At 33.5% G+C, this 16,898-nt stretch overlaps 1 protein-coding gene across 1 annotated transcript in view; it reads right to left on the bottom strand.

Annotated features, from left to right (window-relative positions):
• Positions 1–644: 644 nt before the first annotated feature.
• Positions 645–16,898, bottom strand: part of Smp_173190 (putative calcium-dependent activator protein for secretion) — a gene marked incomplete at its 5' end in the record, with an annotated part of 70,579 nt that continues 54,325 nt past the window's right edge. Inside the window, 4 exons of the mRNA XM_018793519.1 lie at positions 645–1,198; positions 5,706–5,792; positions 8,845–8,949; positions 12,477–12,584. Of these exons, the coding sequence (XP_018648023.1) occupies positions 1,076–1,198; positions 5,706–5,792; positions 8,845–8,949; positions 12,477–12,584 (423 nt within the window). The 3' untranslated portion in view covers positions 645–1,075. The remainder of the gene's footprint in view (positions 1,199–5,705; positions 5,793–8,844; positions 8,950–12,476; positions 12,585–16,898) is intronic.

Raw genomic sequence — 16,898 nt, 5'->3', positions numbered from 1 at the left:
ATCGAATGATAATCAGTTATTATGTCAGCAGGGTTCAGGCTAGTTGAATCAACTAACATTTCAGTGGTAATAAAATATATTTTTCCTTACATTTGCGAGAATTCATTATACGCGCTGTATGAGAATAAATGTATTTCTTATGTCAATATATATAATTGTAATAAAAATGAAATGTTTGCAAAAAAATACTGGATCATCAAGGAGAAAATAAGTATTATCTGTATTTAATATTGAGTGAATAAAATTCAGTTTCGTTTTTGTTAACTGGTCTTTGTTTGTTCTGATAATTCTTTATACAAGGCTACAGTGAATATTATTAGAAGAGAGGGAAGGGCATGATTTTTTACAAAATGGACTGACTGGTAGTTGGCAGTAATTCCTGTTGCAATCTATTTCTTGCTGCTGTCGTTTTCATCAGCACCACAGCCACGAATATCAGAGAATTCTGTTCATAAAAGCACTTCGTAAGGTAGTTTCGAATCATATACACATACAGAGAATAATACATGTACTGTATTGATGTTATTGTTTAAACACGTAATGGGAATAAAGTTAACAATGAATTAAAAGATAAAATTTATTTTAAAGGAAAAAAAAGCACGCACTGTGAATGTATCTAATCCACGGCTTACTCTACTGATAAAATCACCACACACTTTCGACAGTTCTGTTGATATTTCTGAATTCATTAAATCCTACTACTCTTTTGTTTCCTGACAAAAATTACTGTTTTATTTTATTAGCCAACAATCAAGTACACATTGACAATTCACTGATTGTTAGTCAAAGAACTAGAAGGGTTTAATTTTTTGTTTTTCTAATAAATCCTTAAGATAAAATATTTTCCAAAGATTTTTTTCAATGTATAGGATGGCAAAAAAATTATCTATGTCGAGCTTATTTTCTCATTTTGTATGGAAATAGCTATAAATAGTTGGCCAAAATATAAGGAAATAAAAGACAGGAAAAGAACAATTCACAGCAGTCTATGAAGATTAACATACAACTCCTATATATGTGTATGTGAATTGAAGGACGAGTTGACAGTGCTTTGTTGTTTTGTCTCTTATAAATGTTACATTTTACTAAGGAATCCAGGTTTTGGAATACCACTTAGACTGCCTGTTATTGTGCCAAGTATCGATCGTGTTGGACTACTTCCTAAATCAGGTCGAACAGCCTGAGCAGTTTCTTCCATCTATAATAGAAATAATGGAAAACTTATTATTCTTTCGAATAGAGCACAAAGATTTTTGTAAAAGAAGATAATAAAATTAGATTTTACCTCAACACAGTTATATCCATCTCTTTAGGGACTAGTTTAAAATTTATCATAGACCCATTTTAAAAACTAATTTTTAGTATTGTAAAGAATAAATATCAAACACTAAACTTATTGAAAACCTGTTATAACAAGTTTATCATAAAATAATAATCATAGTTATGTTTTCAGAAGCTGTTTTTCTAACTGAAAGCAATAGTTTTATGTTACTTGATTATTACATAACATAAATAGTATTATCAGCGGAAGTTGTTAGAGGTAGATTATGAATACAATGGTCTTGAGTGTACCTGGGACAGTGTTTCGCGCACTAGAATCGTTGGCCATGGTGACACTTGAGGAGGAAACCGAGAGAGGAAGTTTAGTGTTGAAAGTCAAGGTAGAAGGAATAGTAGGAATTGAAGAAGGAGATTGATTGAGTGCGCGAAACACTGTCCCAGGTCTACTAAAACCTCGCTCCAAACTACACATTGGAGCCTTCAACGTACGTACCCTATGCCAAATCGGTCAACAGGCCTCCTTAGCTAAAACCCTAGAATCTCGTACCATTGATGTATGCTATGTCTCCGAAACACGCATACAGGATCCCAGTGTGGTCATTCACTTGACCTCACCTCGCCAAAATGGACAGCCAACGAAATACACCCTCCGTGTATCTGGCGACCCGTTGGCTAGTTCTCGCGGACTTGCAGGTGTAGGCATAGCACTAAGTACAAGCGCAGAACAGGCACTACTAGAATGGATTCCCGTTAACAGTCGCCTGTGTGCTGTCCGGCTAAATGGCTCCGTAAGAACTCGGAAGGATAGGGACACACGTCGTTGCCTTTTCGTCGTTTATGCCTACGCTCCCACTGACTGCAGCCATGATGAGGTGAAAGATGACTTTTACAGAAAGCTCTCTGAGCTTCTTCAGAAAGCTAAGCGCTCAGACATAGTAGTCGTAGCGGGTGACTTTAATGCCCAGGTAGGCAGCTTAAATCAAACAGAAAGACATTTAGGTGGGTGTTTTAGTATTCCGGCTCAACGAACCGATAATGGTGATCGTCTGTTGCAACTATGCTCAGACAATCGTTTATTTTTGGCAAGCACTAATTTTAAACATAAGGAGAGACATCGTCTAACATGGCGACCACCTGCACCAAACCAACGATGGACTCAAATAGACCATATTGTCATCAGTCATCGTTGGAGAGGCTCAATAGAAGATTGTCGCTCGTATTGGAATACTTGTTTAGACTCTGATCACGCTTTAATACGAGCGCGCATTTGTCTGCGCCACAATGGACGCAGGAAAAGTACACTAAGAAGACCCATTAGGATTGAACTGGAGGACGAGAAAGCCAAATGCGAATTCCAGAAACAACTGAGTTCACATCTAGGCAGTTCTTTAGACGAGACTGACCCAGATGCTGCTTGGAAAGACACGAACAGCCGTGGAAACAGCAGTAACATCTATTAGTCATTTAAACCATAGGGCTCCAAAAAACCAATGGATTTCTTTTAAGTCTATTTCACTGATGGATTCGCGTAAACTCATCCCATCAGGCTCTGAACATGACGAAGAGCGTAAACAAATTAGATCTAGGTTAACTAAAAGTCTAAGGAACGATCGTGAGCAGTGGTGGGCGACGAAAGCAAAAGAGATGGAAAAGGCAGCGGCTGTAGGCAACACCAGTCTGATCAGCCCTAATGGGTTGGTGTCTGACGAAATCTCAGTACGGATTCAAAAAGCTCGTTTGGCTTTTGCCAAATTACGTCACCCATGGCGAAAGCGAGATATCCGTCTATCAATTAAGGGACGAGTATATTGCGTGACAGTTCGCTCTGTTCTACTTTACGGCTGCGAAACGTGGCCAGTAAGAGTAGAAGATACTCGTAAGTTACTAGTATTTCATCACAAATGTCTCATAAATATTGCTAGCGTCTACTGGGATCACCGGGTAAGTAATAGTGAGGTTAGACACAGGGCATTAGGGAATGATAGTAAATCAGTTGATGAGGTCATGAATCTTCATCAACTGAGATGGTTGGGCCACGTGTTACGTATGTCTGAACACCGATTACCACGACGCTCTATGCTGACTAGTATTGGGGATGATTGGAAGAGAGTTAGGGGCGGCCAAACCAAAACATGGCATCAGTGTTTGAAGTCACTAACTTCTAGCTTGAGCCATGTTGGCAGATGCAGACTACCTGGTTGGGGTCCGCGTGACTATCGTAACCAATGGTTGGAGACTCTAGGTGACATGGCTCAGAATCGATCACAATGGCGTAGGTGTATACACTCTTTATCTTCCCTTAAACCTTGAGATTAAAATTGCTTCATATCTCTCTTCCTTCCCGTACTATATCCTTATATACAACCTTTCTCTATATACTATCACCACTAAATTAATTACTTCTATGAATCCGGTGTTCATCTTGTTGTGCTAACGAGGTATGGCAACTTGGACCGATGCATATATGTGCCTGGTCCTACGTTGCAGCTGACTGACTGACTGATCAGCGGAAGTTGAATGATAAACATTTAATGAAAAGAATATATTGTGATGATGAGTCGGAGTTACTTTTTCTTTAATAAATAAATTTACAATTTTTATATAGAGAAGAAATCAACTGTTTTCTGTACGTATATAAATTCGATTGGATATTATTCAGTTTTATACTTATTCTTATCTTTGTAAACTTCACTATATACATTTTGAAACAATAAGGTAAATAGTTTATACTGACAGATCATCGAGTAGTAATCAACGTTATGTCTACCTGTCTAATGCCTATGTTGATCGATATTTACATTTTGCTAGACATCAAACAGGGAATAAGATGAATTTATTCAATCCCTTGGAACTCATATAGAAACATTTTATGTGTTACATAGTTTTAAAAGTTTTTCAAATTGTATATATATAGATGAAATATGTACGAACTACCGTAATAAATACTATAAAGTAAATAGGTACATTGAAAGAGCATGTAAGCTAGGAAAGAAGAGGTATAATTAGTGTACACTCTAATTCTGCACGTAAGAAAATGAGGAATATTTCATCATAGTATACATTATCTCATAAATATTGTTTATTGAAGTCATGAATAAACTATATCACCTTTTGACGAAATATAGGATTTTGAGAATCATCAATTTGTTAATTTCGAAATCACCTGCCTTTGGCTAATTCATGATTAAAGGCAAGATGAGAAGGTAGTTCTCAGTAGTTTAGAATTAATCTATATAGTTTATATAAACTTAACCTAAATCTTTTCTAGTGAATAAACTACACATTGTTGTTAAAGTTTGAAGACAGTTTTGGCAAAAGACTAATGTGAGACGGTCAGAATTGAGAAAATGACTTTTGGGCTTCAGTGCCAGCTTCAAAAAGGAATAAGCTTTGTTTTATATCACGTAGAGCGAGTAGAATAAATAAGTTTAAGCAGCACTAAGAATGCTTAAAATGATAAAAAAGTTAATCCTTTACCACCACAGGGTGAAAGTGATGGTGTGATACGTATCAAATGCTCGACTTTATATAACATACAGACCAATCCTGTCCCTAAATTCTAACTGCAGACCCTTAACATCTAATCTCTACCCTAAATCCCTAATTCTAACCAGGAATAATGAGCGAACTTCTAGAAATCTGTTTGTGTTTTCATGAGTTTGATAGGACAGATAATCGACATTGATTTGCGTTATTTAGATGTCATTGATTTTGTATTTGCGGGCAAAACAATCTGTAGAAAGCTTAAAAAATTCATCAATAATTTAGAATCCATTTACCCTTCGTAATTTTATTGTTTATTTCTCATAAACTATCCGTTAACAAAAGCTACCACCAGACAGACAAACAGCTGGCTAAAATTCTCGTTTGTTTCAAGATCACCTTTATAATATTACCATAAATTGTTTAAGAAATCCCTGTAAACTCAACTATAATTTAATATCATGGAATGACCATGATGTAACTAATAGAGAAGAAAAAACTCAACTATAGCCTGAATCTTGAGGACATAATTTCACTTAATCCAAACGCAAGCTGCTGAAATATCTGAAAAATTAATTATTGCATTTCGAAAACTAATAATATTAAAAAAGTGATTATTATTGAAGTTATACGTTAACACCGTTGGATACTGACCCAATGGTCTAATCTAGAGGTTGATCGTTCGCAAGTGAATTCAAAGGACCCTGGTTCGATTCACGCGTACGGGGTCGTAGGTGCGCACTGTTGGGGAGTTCCATACTAAGACAAAACGGTCGTCCAGTGCTTCCAAGTTTCTAGTGGTGGTCTAACATAGATTAGTTCACGACTTAAATGAAATTCAACAATCTTCACAACGCTTTACTGACGACTACCAAACAGTAAAATAAATTTATATCAAGAAACAATCACAGCTGATATTATGTGAAAATGTGATAGCATACTTGAAGTCTTTGCATAATTGTTTTGTAAGCCATTGTATCCAATGCATCTGGGCTTATACCTTGAAGTTCAAAATCGGAATACATTTTCTAAAATGTAATATTATCAATAAAAGAAACAGGTGAATCTCATAAATACTGAATTTAGTAAAGAATTATTTGCAAACACAAATAGTTAATATAGAATTATGAAATAAATTATTTCATAATATAAAGCTACTTTAAAAGCTGTTATAAAGTTTTAATAAACTGTTTTCCTATCGTTTAAGTGGTGTTTCTGAAAAAAGCCTTTTTGGACCTTTTAAGAATTATCAGTTGGTTTCATTACTGACCATTGAGTTACTTCAAGATGGATTTCCTTTAAGATTGAATAAGGGACAATGACTTGTTGAACTGAAATAAAAGTGACGACATACATAGATCATTTACTCTAAGTGATAGACATAATGTATGACGAATTGGATGAGACTTGATTCCAATACAACTAACTCAATGGTATTACAGCGAAATATTAAGCTAGACTGAATAAGCTGTTTTTAAAAGTAGAATCTAGCAGAAGGAATAAAGACATAAATAAACATTCGAAAGAAATAGAAAAATGTAGTAAATTTAATATTTATAAATCAATCAATTAAAATAAGTTTTAGATTTACTGTCTAAGTAAAGAATAATAAAAAGTTATTTCTTATATACAGTGTATATGAACACTAATTCGTTTGAATTCTTATTACAATTTAATTATATTTATATGATATAACACTGTAGGTTGTTTACTTTACAACAACTGCATCGTTGAAGAAAAATACCAGTTAACTACCAAGAGCAAAGAGAGGTAGACAAATTTCAACATGACAAAACTAATATCTCTGGAGGTAGGAATTTTTTTTTATTTAATCACATACATATTGGTACAAAGGGCACCGGATACATAAGCGCCGCACAAAGTAATGAGAATAGGAGGAGAAAGGGTGAAGATGCGTATACATAATGAAGAAAAAAGGATAAAAAAAGAGAAGAGTAATGATGGGGGGAACTGGAATGTACAACCAGAAGAACTCTTTCAGTTAAGAAAGTTATAACCACTCTTTATGAAGAAAGTAAAAGAAGGTTACAGCAGGTTCGCCACTGGCTTCTATTCTGAGCCATATCTGATAACATCTCTAGCCACTGTGTTGCACCGTCTCTCAGACCCCAGCCAGGGAGTCGTGAAGGACCAACAGAAGCTAGCCCTTTGCAGCTCTCTTTCATGCCACGACACCATGTCATGCACTGACCCCCTCTCCGCTTTTTCCAACCAGTCCCAGAGTCGGCAAATAATGCACGACGTGGAAGTCTCTGGGACGACATTCGTAGAACATGTCCAAGCCACCGAAGTCGGTGTTTCAAGATGGTGACACCAATTGAATTATCGTCTCGGCGCCCGAACACACGATGCCGAACCTCTGCATTACTAACATGGTGTTGCCACTGGATGTCAGCAATCCTTCGGAGACAACGATGATCGAACACAGAGAGACGTCTAACATCCTCAACTCGGAGAGGCCAGGTTTCACAAGCATAGAGCAAAACTGCTCTCACCGACGCGTTGTAGATCCGACCTTTTACAGCCAGACTAACATCACGAAGGCGCCAAAGATGGCCCAGATTGGCATAAGCCGCTCTGGCTTTCATTATACGTGCATCAATCTCATCACTCACGCCACCACCAGCACTTATGTAGCTACCTAGATACACGAACTTCTCAACTACTTCAATCTGCTCACCATCCAGGGTGAGTACAGGATTAGAATCCTGCCAGTCTTGTAGGAGTACTTTGCACTTGGAGGGTGCAAAGCACATGCCGTACCTGCGGACACTGATTGCCAACTGATTAAGTGCGGATTGCATGCCTTGGGCATTATCGCACAGTAATACAATATCATCCGCATACTCGAGGTCGAGAAGTCGTTCTCCAGGCAGCAGATCCACACCGCCATTACTTACATCCATCAGAGCTGTTTCCAGGATGTAGTCGATGGCAAAGTTGAAGAGGAATGGTGAGATTTGACAAATAATAGCTATTGCCAAAAATATATATTATACAGCTTCATATCAAAAGCTTTCAGTATGTGTGTAGAGTGAAATTAGAAGTAAAGAAAGGTAGGTATATCGCTTAATAAATTATTTATTTCAATATGCATAATAAATATTAATAACACAATGTGCTCTATTCAAAAGTAAAAGGACATTTTTAAACAAGGAAAAGAGAGTCAAGTATCCGATGTTCAATAGTGGGACATCGACTTATAATCAAGGCAGACATCACTGACAGTTACTATGAGTTTTATTTGGTAGAGAGAGTTTTAAATAATAATATTCATCGAAATTCCTTGGAATATTTTAAGTAAGAAATTCTCATGATTACCAGAAATGACCGTTTTCTATACCGATGTAAATAACTAATCTATAAGAAAATAAATGAGAAAAATATAAACATTGTGTTTTGTCAGCTGGATTGTTTTATTATGAAGTTTCCTTTGTGAATATCGATGGTAATAATAGATCCAAATTAAAGAAATAAGAGGGAGAACACCTTTGTCATTTACTAAATCATTTTGCCATGATTAGCTAGTAAGAAAGTTTCAAAATGTTCATTTCCATTTAACAGTTGAGGTATTTGATAGAATGCTTAAAGATTACGTCTAACAGTCATGTCTTAATTGATTGGCTAATAAGCGATCTACAAACTAATTTCCCCAAACTGCCTGTGATATTGGATTATGTTTATTTCGCGCCCATATTTTGTACACAAGCCTGTTATTTTTATACATAAAAAATCTGTTCATATGCCTAATAGTCTTGACTCCAATTTTTCAACATTATTGGGCTTAGGTTAATAATACAGTCTCGTAACTAGCCATCACTCGGCAACATCATTTCATTGTGCTCATCTATTCGTTAGCATCCTATTCATTGATTTTAACAACTGAAAATCTTGTCTCATCAAAATACTTCAGTACTCACAATTGTATACTTAGTAACAATGTGGCAGTTTGTTAGTCCAAAGTGTACATACGCACAATATATCACTAAAAAAGTAATAATCTAAGAAATAAAATATTCTTCAATTTCTTTTCACGTAACAAAAAATGGATTTACTCACTTTAATAATGGTAGAAAGACATGTGAACTGATAAGGACTTAAAGCATTTCCTTTACGTTCAATAAGCCAATCATTGATCATCCGTGTTTGTGTCATATACCATGTCTTTTTACAAAAATCAATTTAGAAAAAAAGGAAAAGATGGATAATCATGCAAGATCATAAACAAACAGATAAAAATCACTTTGAAATGATTTTGTCTAATCTAAAGATAAGACTTTTCCTTTCTTTTTTAAACGAAACATTTTAAATCGAATGAAGATATAAGTGCCTAGAATTTTTCAACAATTTTCTAGAAAAATTCTTAAAAAGTAAACATGAAATAAAGACAAAAATATAATTTGTCTAGGTAAACTTGAATTTGTTAGAGTTTACAGAACAGATGAGAATTATCATAGTGTTGTTTTAGAGTTTAAAATACTAATTGTCTCAATGGTAATAGACTATAGTTCTTACTTGAGTTATCCAGAACTTACAGCTTAAACAAAATGATTGTTATTTCTTTGTGATCGAGAAAGTATTTAACGACTGTAGTCTAACCCTGCTGGAATTATGCAATCATTTGGACTGAAATGAAACCTCAAAAAGAACGCAACACTAAATTAATCAAAAAGCACCAATGTTTGTTACAAACACATACACATAAGAGAGTAAGATAAAACTTTTCTCAAAACAACTTCATTCATTTCAAGTTGTTTCAGGTAGTATGATTAAGTAAATCACAAGCTGACTGGAGATCCTTTCTAATAAAAACAGAAATACAAGAACACTTGGAAAGCCATTATTATTATTATTTTTATTACTATTATTCATACCATCTTAAATGTGCTACCTATTTTCATCTTATGATTCATTAACCAGAAATTTACATAAAAGCTGATATATTTCTGATTATCGAGAATATTTGTACACTTATACAATCTTCTATGCTTTATTTAAAATTTTATGTCTAAACAGAAGTGTTGATTATGAAGTAAACAAACAATGGTCATGGCTTCAAACAATCTATACTTATCGTGACAAAAATCAGCCAATATATATGTTCACCTTTTAAATACCCATATAAGAAAAAAATCATCAGCATAAAAAGTTTGTGGACATTACTAAGTTTCATAGCTTGTATTACGGAATGATCTTAGTTAAACAATGTTTGAGAAAATGGCAGCACTGGACAGGCGTTTTATTATAATATAGGATTCCTCCTTAGTAGAGGGATCTACGATTTTGTCGGTGATAAAACCCAGGACACAAGATCTCGCGGAGAGCGCTTAACCACTGACCTACTAAATAAATGTTCAATGATTTACTTCCCCAACTACAGTCAATTTGCTCAATATCATAAATGCTCGCCAATTTTTAACGTAAACTATTAAAAAATTAACACCTTCGAACACTAATTCATCCATTGAATTAATCTTTAAGATCTAAGCCAAGTTAATCTACATGTTATTATATCTTAAGCTCCAGAATATCGCAAAGGTATGCGAGTTATAAATGAAACAATGCTACTAGTGATAATAGTAAGGTGAAGTTTTGTGACTAGAAAACAAACTCAATCAGAAATGATACTACAGTATTCTGTGGACTAATTAATCTAGATTCCTCTCCATATTATTGTTACTACTACTGTTTTTGGAGTTTAATGTCATATGCAATTATAGTCAATATTCTACAGTTATTTGTTGTTCCCTTTATTGTAAATATTTTTAGTATAATTCTCCCCCATTACTGTATTTTATTTAATTCTAATTTTGACACATAAATAAGCTAAGCGAGAAATTATAGAAAAAGAAACACCAACTTTTACATAATTATGAATTAAGAGAGCTAAGTATGATTTTGATAGGACACTATACCAATACCCACTATAAATAAGATTTGAGGGAGAAAGTTGTTTATCAAGTACAGGACTATAAATATGTTCATATGTTAAACTGAACAGGTTTTTAAGATATGTAAGGCCACGTTTATACTAGGGTCAAGTTGCGTGGGATTGGTCAGTTTATTTTTTAAAAAAATGAAATTCCCAATCGATTTAGGAGCTAAAGTATGCAAACAATAAAATTATGATAAACTTTTACATTCTACTTTACGTGAATACAATTAAATATCATGTTTCTCTAAAATGAGTTTTGTTTGTAAAAAAAATAAAGTTGAGTTTTAATGGCGATGAAGCAAGAGAAATAAGAAAGTGGAAGGCCTAATTCTACTTTTGCATACATAAGAAAATAAAACAGGATTGATAACTGAAGTGACACGAATACTTATTTGATAGGTAAGTTTTGCAGCTTGGTGATTCGATTAAATGAAATGGTCACTAGGAGTTTAACGAATCAAAACCTTACACAACTCTAGATTCTTTGCTTCAACTTAAACAATCTTCCCTGCGAAGAAAAATCATAATCATTATCATTTGAGGAAGGATAATAAAATTTTTTATTCTTCACATAGAAATTAACAGAAGCCTAAAACAATATTCTCCACATGATGTGGCTGTGATTATTTATGCACTGAGTCGTTCCACTCACTGATGTATCATAAAATAAGTCATCAAAATAAGCGTAAAATATGTTCGTAAATTTATTTTAACTAAAATGAAAAAAAGTCAACCTACACATAAAGATAAACTATATGAAGTAAATTCAGAATTAGCAGGTAAAAGACTGAAGATTTAAGAAGTAATGAAGATTTCCAAAATTTTAGTGAAGCAAAACGACGGGCAGTGGAGAAGGTATGTAAACCAACTCCATTTAATCAAGCGTTAATCACTATTTATAGCCAGATGAAAATAAATTATAGACATGTGATGAATAGGATAAGAAGTGTACATACATACGCTCATACAAAAACAGTCAGGTTTGATGAGTGAACAATTAACAAGGTCAAAACGTGACTCAAGAAGAATGGATAAGCTGGCCCGTCCAGAAGCTAAAATAAGTTATATGGGTTCGATATAGGACCAGCCACTACTATATATATATATATATATATATAATATTTTTATTTAAACACATAAATATTGGTACAAGGAAGCACCAGATAAATATGCGCCTCACAAATCTCATTCGATTTGTGTGAGGGCTGTGATACTGCCCAGGTGCCCAAACTGAAGCAGGTGGTTTTCTTAGGGGCCCACACCCTGAGCCTTTGACATGAAGGTCTAGTCCACAAGGCAGTGGAGCATCGTAAGGAGATGCAGTCGCATGGTAGCCGGTGACCAACAGTTGGTTCATACGCCATTCGTTCCTTCAGGATACTGGAGTCAGCCCATGTGCACCATTGGTTTGGAATCAGGGTTTTCCAACTCCCCTAGGTGGACTCGCCTTGTCCACCAACCCGGTTAAAGCGCCGGACATTCGCTTTTCGTCCTCTCAATTTCGTAAACAACAGTAATGCCACGAGAAGGCAGTGAGTAGGACTTCCCTGGCAGAGGCTATATATATATATATATATATATATATATATATATATATATGATGGGTTACTGGCCTAAATGTTTGCTTAAGGTACAATCTTCCTTGATCATTTTTAAATTTTGAACCAGTTTGGTCACGTACAATGAAGTATTATAAATCTTTAAAAAAGCAGGTTGTTATACTATAAAAACTCGTTTTGAAGAAAACATAACTTACTTCCATAATTGACAAAATATACAGTTCATCAGAGACTTTTTGACGCATTTGTTCTAAATTGACGCGAAGAAACTCGACATATGCTTTGCCAATTTCATCCGTAGGTTTCTTGGAAAATTACGAAGAAAAAACAATTGAGGAAATGACTATCCAGACAAAATTTTATTATGTTTCTATTCCTTCAGTAAGGTCACAAAAAACTCTAGAGTTAAAGTTTACTGTTATTTGGTAAGAAATGAATTTGTATTTGAAAACACTAGGCAGTAGTATGGCACTGATAGTTTGAATTAAAAGGGCACATATATCTCAAAGTTACCATCTCATTTAAAACATTGTTTACAAAGTCATGGAAAAAGTATACTGAAGAAGCAATGAAAATTTTCTGCAAATAGGCTTATTTTAAGAAGTTGAGCGCAATGGTATAAAAACCTGGCTCTCTTTTCAGTTAGGACTCATCATCAGGATATATCTGAACTTTTTAGAAAACTGTTTTTTTTCCGTGGAGTTTAATTCCATATCATCCAGTACTAAAGTTAAAAATGTTACCACTGAGTCGAAACAGTCGACCATCTGTGATGATAAGACGTCAAAACATTAATTTATCACTTATAACCAGATGACGCCATATCTTTTACTCACTAGTACTAGTTAAATCCTACTAATAAAGTAGCAATCTATGCATTAACATAAAGGGTTTCAATTTATTTGAACTATTTAATACTAAACTCTGTGTAGTTCCCAAGCCTAGTGACCCCTCCACACTGTGACTTGATCCACAAAATTTAATCAGCACTACGGTTTGGATAGTATTAAACCAATTAATATTAGTATGAGTGAAACACTTAAACGCTAAATTTCTCCAAGTTTATTCAGGAGCTAAGATCATCGGTCATCACAGGGAACTTATAAAATTCCGAATGAAAATGAGGATTTTTAGGGATTTACATACCGTTAATTAAGTTAAATAAATTAATATAAAAAATCAATCTGTAACCATTAAAAGCGGTAAAGCAGTCGTGTATGTGCTATCAACTCTTTAGGATAAAATCTTTCGTTTCAAGTATCCTCTTTTAAGAATAGACTCAAAGAAACATTTTCTAGAAACCGATTGACTTTGAGTCATTCATAATTTACTGAACCATCATACCTTCTAGTGTGTGTTTATGGGTAACTGTGAAGGCCACTAATAACTAATTTATAAGTACTCTTAAGCATACCATACAATTCAAATGAAAATGATTTTGCTTTAGAGTTTCATGCTTTATAATCACTTGAATAATCTTTTTCTGTTCAACTTATTTTGTTAGAAGTAACTTATCCGTAATAATGACAAGCAATTGAAACTCGCCATTTAAAAATTCCAGTAAAAATCGAATTCCATATATATATATATATATATATATATATATATATATATATAGGTTTGATAGGGATGAACAGTAGGATTTTGAATTCAAGTTTTGTTCTTTTAGAAATCAGTCAGTTGAACTCATTTAAATTCCGACCAATGTATTATCATCATTGAGATGTGTGACTAAAACACAACACTATAAAAATATGGAACAACAAACTATGCTATTGACATTAATATGAGTGATTGGATTGTAAGGAGGTCAGTTCAAACGTTTGAGTCAACTATTTCGCATTTATATAAATTTTAGAATAAACTAACAAATTTTAGATTCGTTCGGAAAGAGTAGTTATGAACTGTAAATATGTGCAACAATAGACTATTAAAAACAACCTACAAATAACTCTGATTTTGAAAACTGGACAACACTAAACCTGTCAGGATATTTTCTACCGTTTGGAGTAACGAGAGACAGTTACAATATAGTGTATGAATGTTATATGTGATGAATGGAAAAAAACATTTTAAGCGCTCGAATTGGTAGAGACTTTCCGTGATTTCAAATAGATGGAAGATATTGACTGTTGAAAACATTTACGAAAAAGTATGTTTTTAAACAGTCACAATTTGAATGCACATTAAACAGAATTACATAATGAGGACCAAGGATTCTTAGTTATCAATATTATTATTTACGATTGACTGTCAATTGTCTAGTTTTAAATTAATATTTTACAACACTAATAACAAATAATTTGTCTAAACAAACTGAAATGAAATACATTCACTTCTGACTGAGATTAGTTTGTCCATAATTCATAGTCCTATTAATAAAACACTTTTTACCACTATGGTACAATAAATTCAAAAATATCTCTCAAATTCTAGAGGATATTTAAATATGCTCATAGTTTAATTTAATAAAATTTTCAGAAATGAAAGGAGAATCTAGAAAGTGTTCATCAATTTTATCTACCTAGTGGTTCCAGTTATTAACTTTAGACAATAAGAATTACAGTGATTCACATTTTTCAAGTATTTTTAAACATTAATGGATAGATAAGTAGTATTATACTTTACTTTTACAATCTTATGTAGTAACTACTTGTACATAGAACTAAAACACAACAATATTACGGATTAGATGTTTTAACTCAGTAATCACAAATGAATATATACTGTGTACATAAAATAAACCAACATGACATTTTTGTACTTGTTATTTTGATAGACAGGTAACTAATATATTTTTCATTGAATTAAGTGACAGATGATGTACCTTGTAAAATGAGAAAGATCTTTACGTAGACAAAAACATTTCTTGTTGTAATAAGCTTAAACATGCTCTGTACATAAAATGTACATACACCGAAAAGACTTTTTAGATAATCTCTATCGAAATAAAATTGTCCTTTGGATGTACCATAAGTCCTAAGTAATCACACTACGATTTGGACTTAGAATTCAGTTCTTCAAATAATACACAGATTTCCACTAAACTACCAAGTCACCTTTTCTAAAGAAAAGAATGGTATTCATTATAATTTGTAAGAGTTTATAATTTAACTATTGTTGTTATTCAAAATTAAATTAATTCGTTAATGCGTTAAAAATATCAAAGACTATTAAGTACACTATTTCAGATTCTATTAGAATGTTTACTGCCTAGACTAGTGAATGATGAGGTAAATATCTATTTCCAATAACTTTTAAACAAATTTTACACATGTAAATGGAAATATTGATTTATTAAAGTTTACCTGTACTATATAATACTTTTTATAAACACTTAAATACATTTTATCATTATATATGTCAACAGTATCACTTTCTGATTCATATATACACTGATACTCCCATGTTATTACTCATAATAATTGATCGATATCCTCCTAAAGATAAGCATTTCAAATTGTAGTTGAGTAATCTTATGAATGATAATAATAAAATAAATATGAAATTGAATTATGTTATCATATCTATAGTATATTATTTAAGTAAACATTGATATTTACAACTAGTTATGTTAACCGTTGTTGCTTAGTAGAAATGGTAATTACTGATAATTTATTTATAATAAGAATTTCTTAGATAAATTTCGGCATTTTATTCTGTGTAAATTATTTAGCATATTTTATTTGGATTGTTTGATAATGGGAAATAGGAATTGTACAAGGGAGTACGAGACAAAATCATATGTTCGCTGAAACAGAAAAACAAGAGTGGAATAAGTGAATCCGTGATGTGAATGAAAATTAAATTGAAGATGAAGAAAACTTAATGAAATCATCTGTGCAATTGTGTCCTGGGATTTTGATTTTGTTTTATAGAAATCAAACTATGAATAATTAAGATATTACTAACGAGTATAAACATTTTGATACAATACGAAATCATAAACATATAGAAAACAGAGAATACAAATGACGATGACGGAAAAATACACATATCTCTATGTTTATGACTATTTTAACTCCGCCTGTTCTAGAGTTACTGCCGGGTCCCAAGCCCGAATAAAGGAGGAGGGGTGAGCATGGGGTTAGCGACCCCATACCGTAGAAAACTAACTCGTTAAAAAAACGCCAACCAGAAAAAATAGTCCAAACCATATAAACTCTGCCCTCCGAGTTCAAGGAAGAATTATGACTCCTTAGGATGAAAGTCGAGATTCTTCGGAAGTCACTGTACTCCGGTCATGAATAGGAAAATTCTCCACACACTCAGGGAGTTGCTCTAATGCTATCCAGAGAAGCACGAAATGCACTTGTAGAATGGGAATCTCACGGATCCTGAATTATCAAAGCATCATTCAAAACAAAAAAGGATGGGATCACAATGAATGTTATCCAGTGTTAGGCACCCACCAATGATAGCAAAGACGACATTAAAGATACGTTCTATTCGAGGCTGCAATCAATCATAGAGAAGTGCGCAAGAAAGGCCTTGACCATACTGATAAGAGATCCAAATGTTAAAGTCGGAGTGCACAATACAGGATATGAAGATATCACGGGACGACATGGACTGGGAGATAGAAACAAAACTGGTGAGAGGTTTGAAAATCTAAGCGC

This window comes from Schistosoma mansoni, chromosome 1, assembly GCF_000237925.1.
Source record: "Schistosoma mansoni strain Puerto Rico chromosome 1, complete genome".
Classification (NCBI taxonomy): domain Eukaryota; kingdom Metazoa; phylum Platyhelminthes; class Trematoda; order Strigeidida; family Schistosomatidae; genus Schistosoma; species Schistosoma mansoni.
Note: the sequence above shows the minus strand (reverse complement) of the source record. Positions and strands in the feature narration are given on the sequence as shown.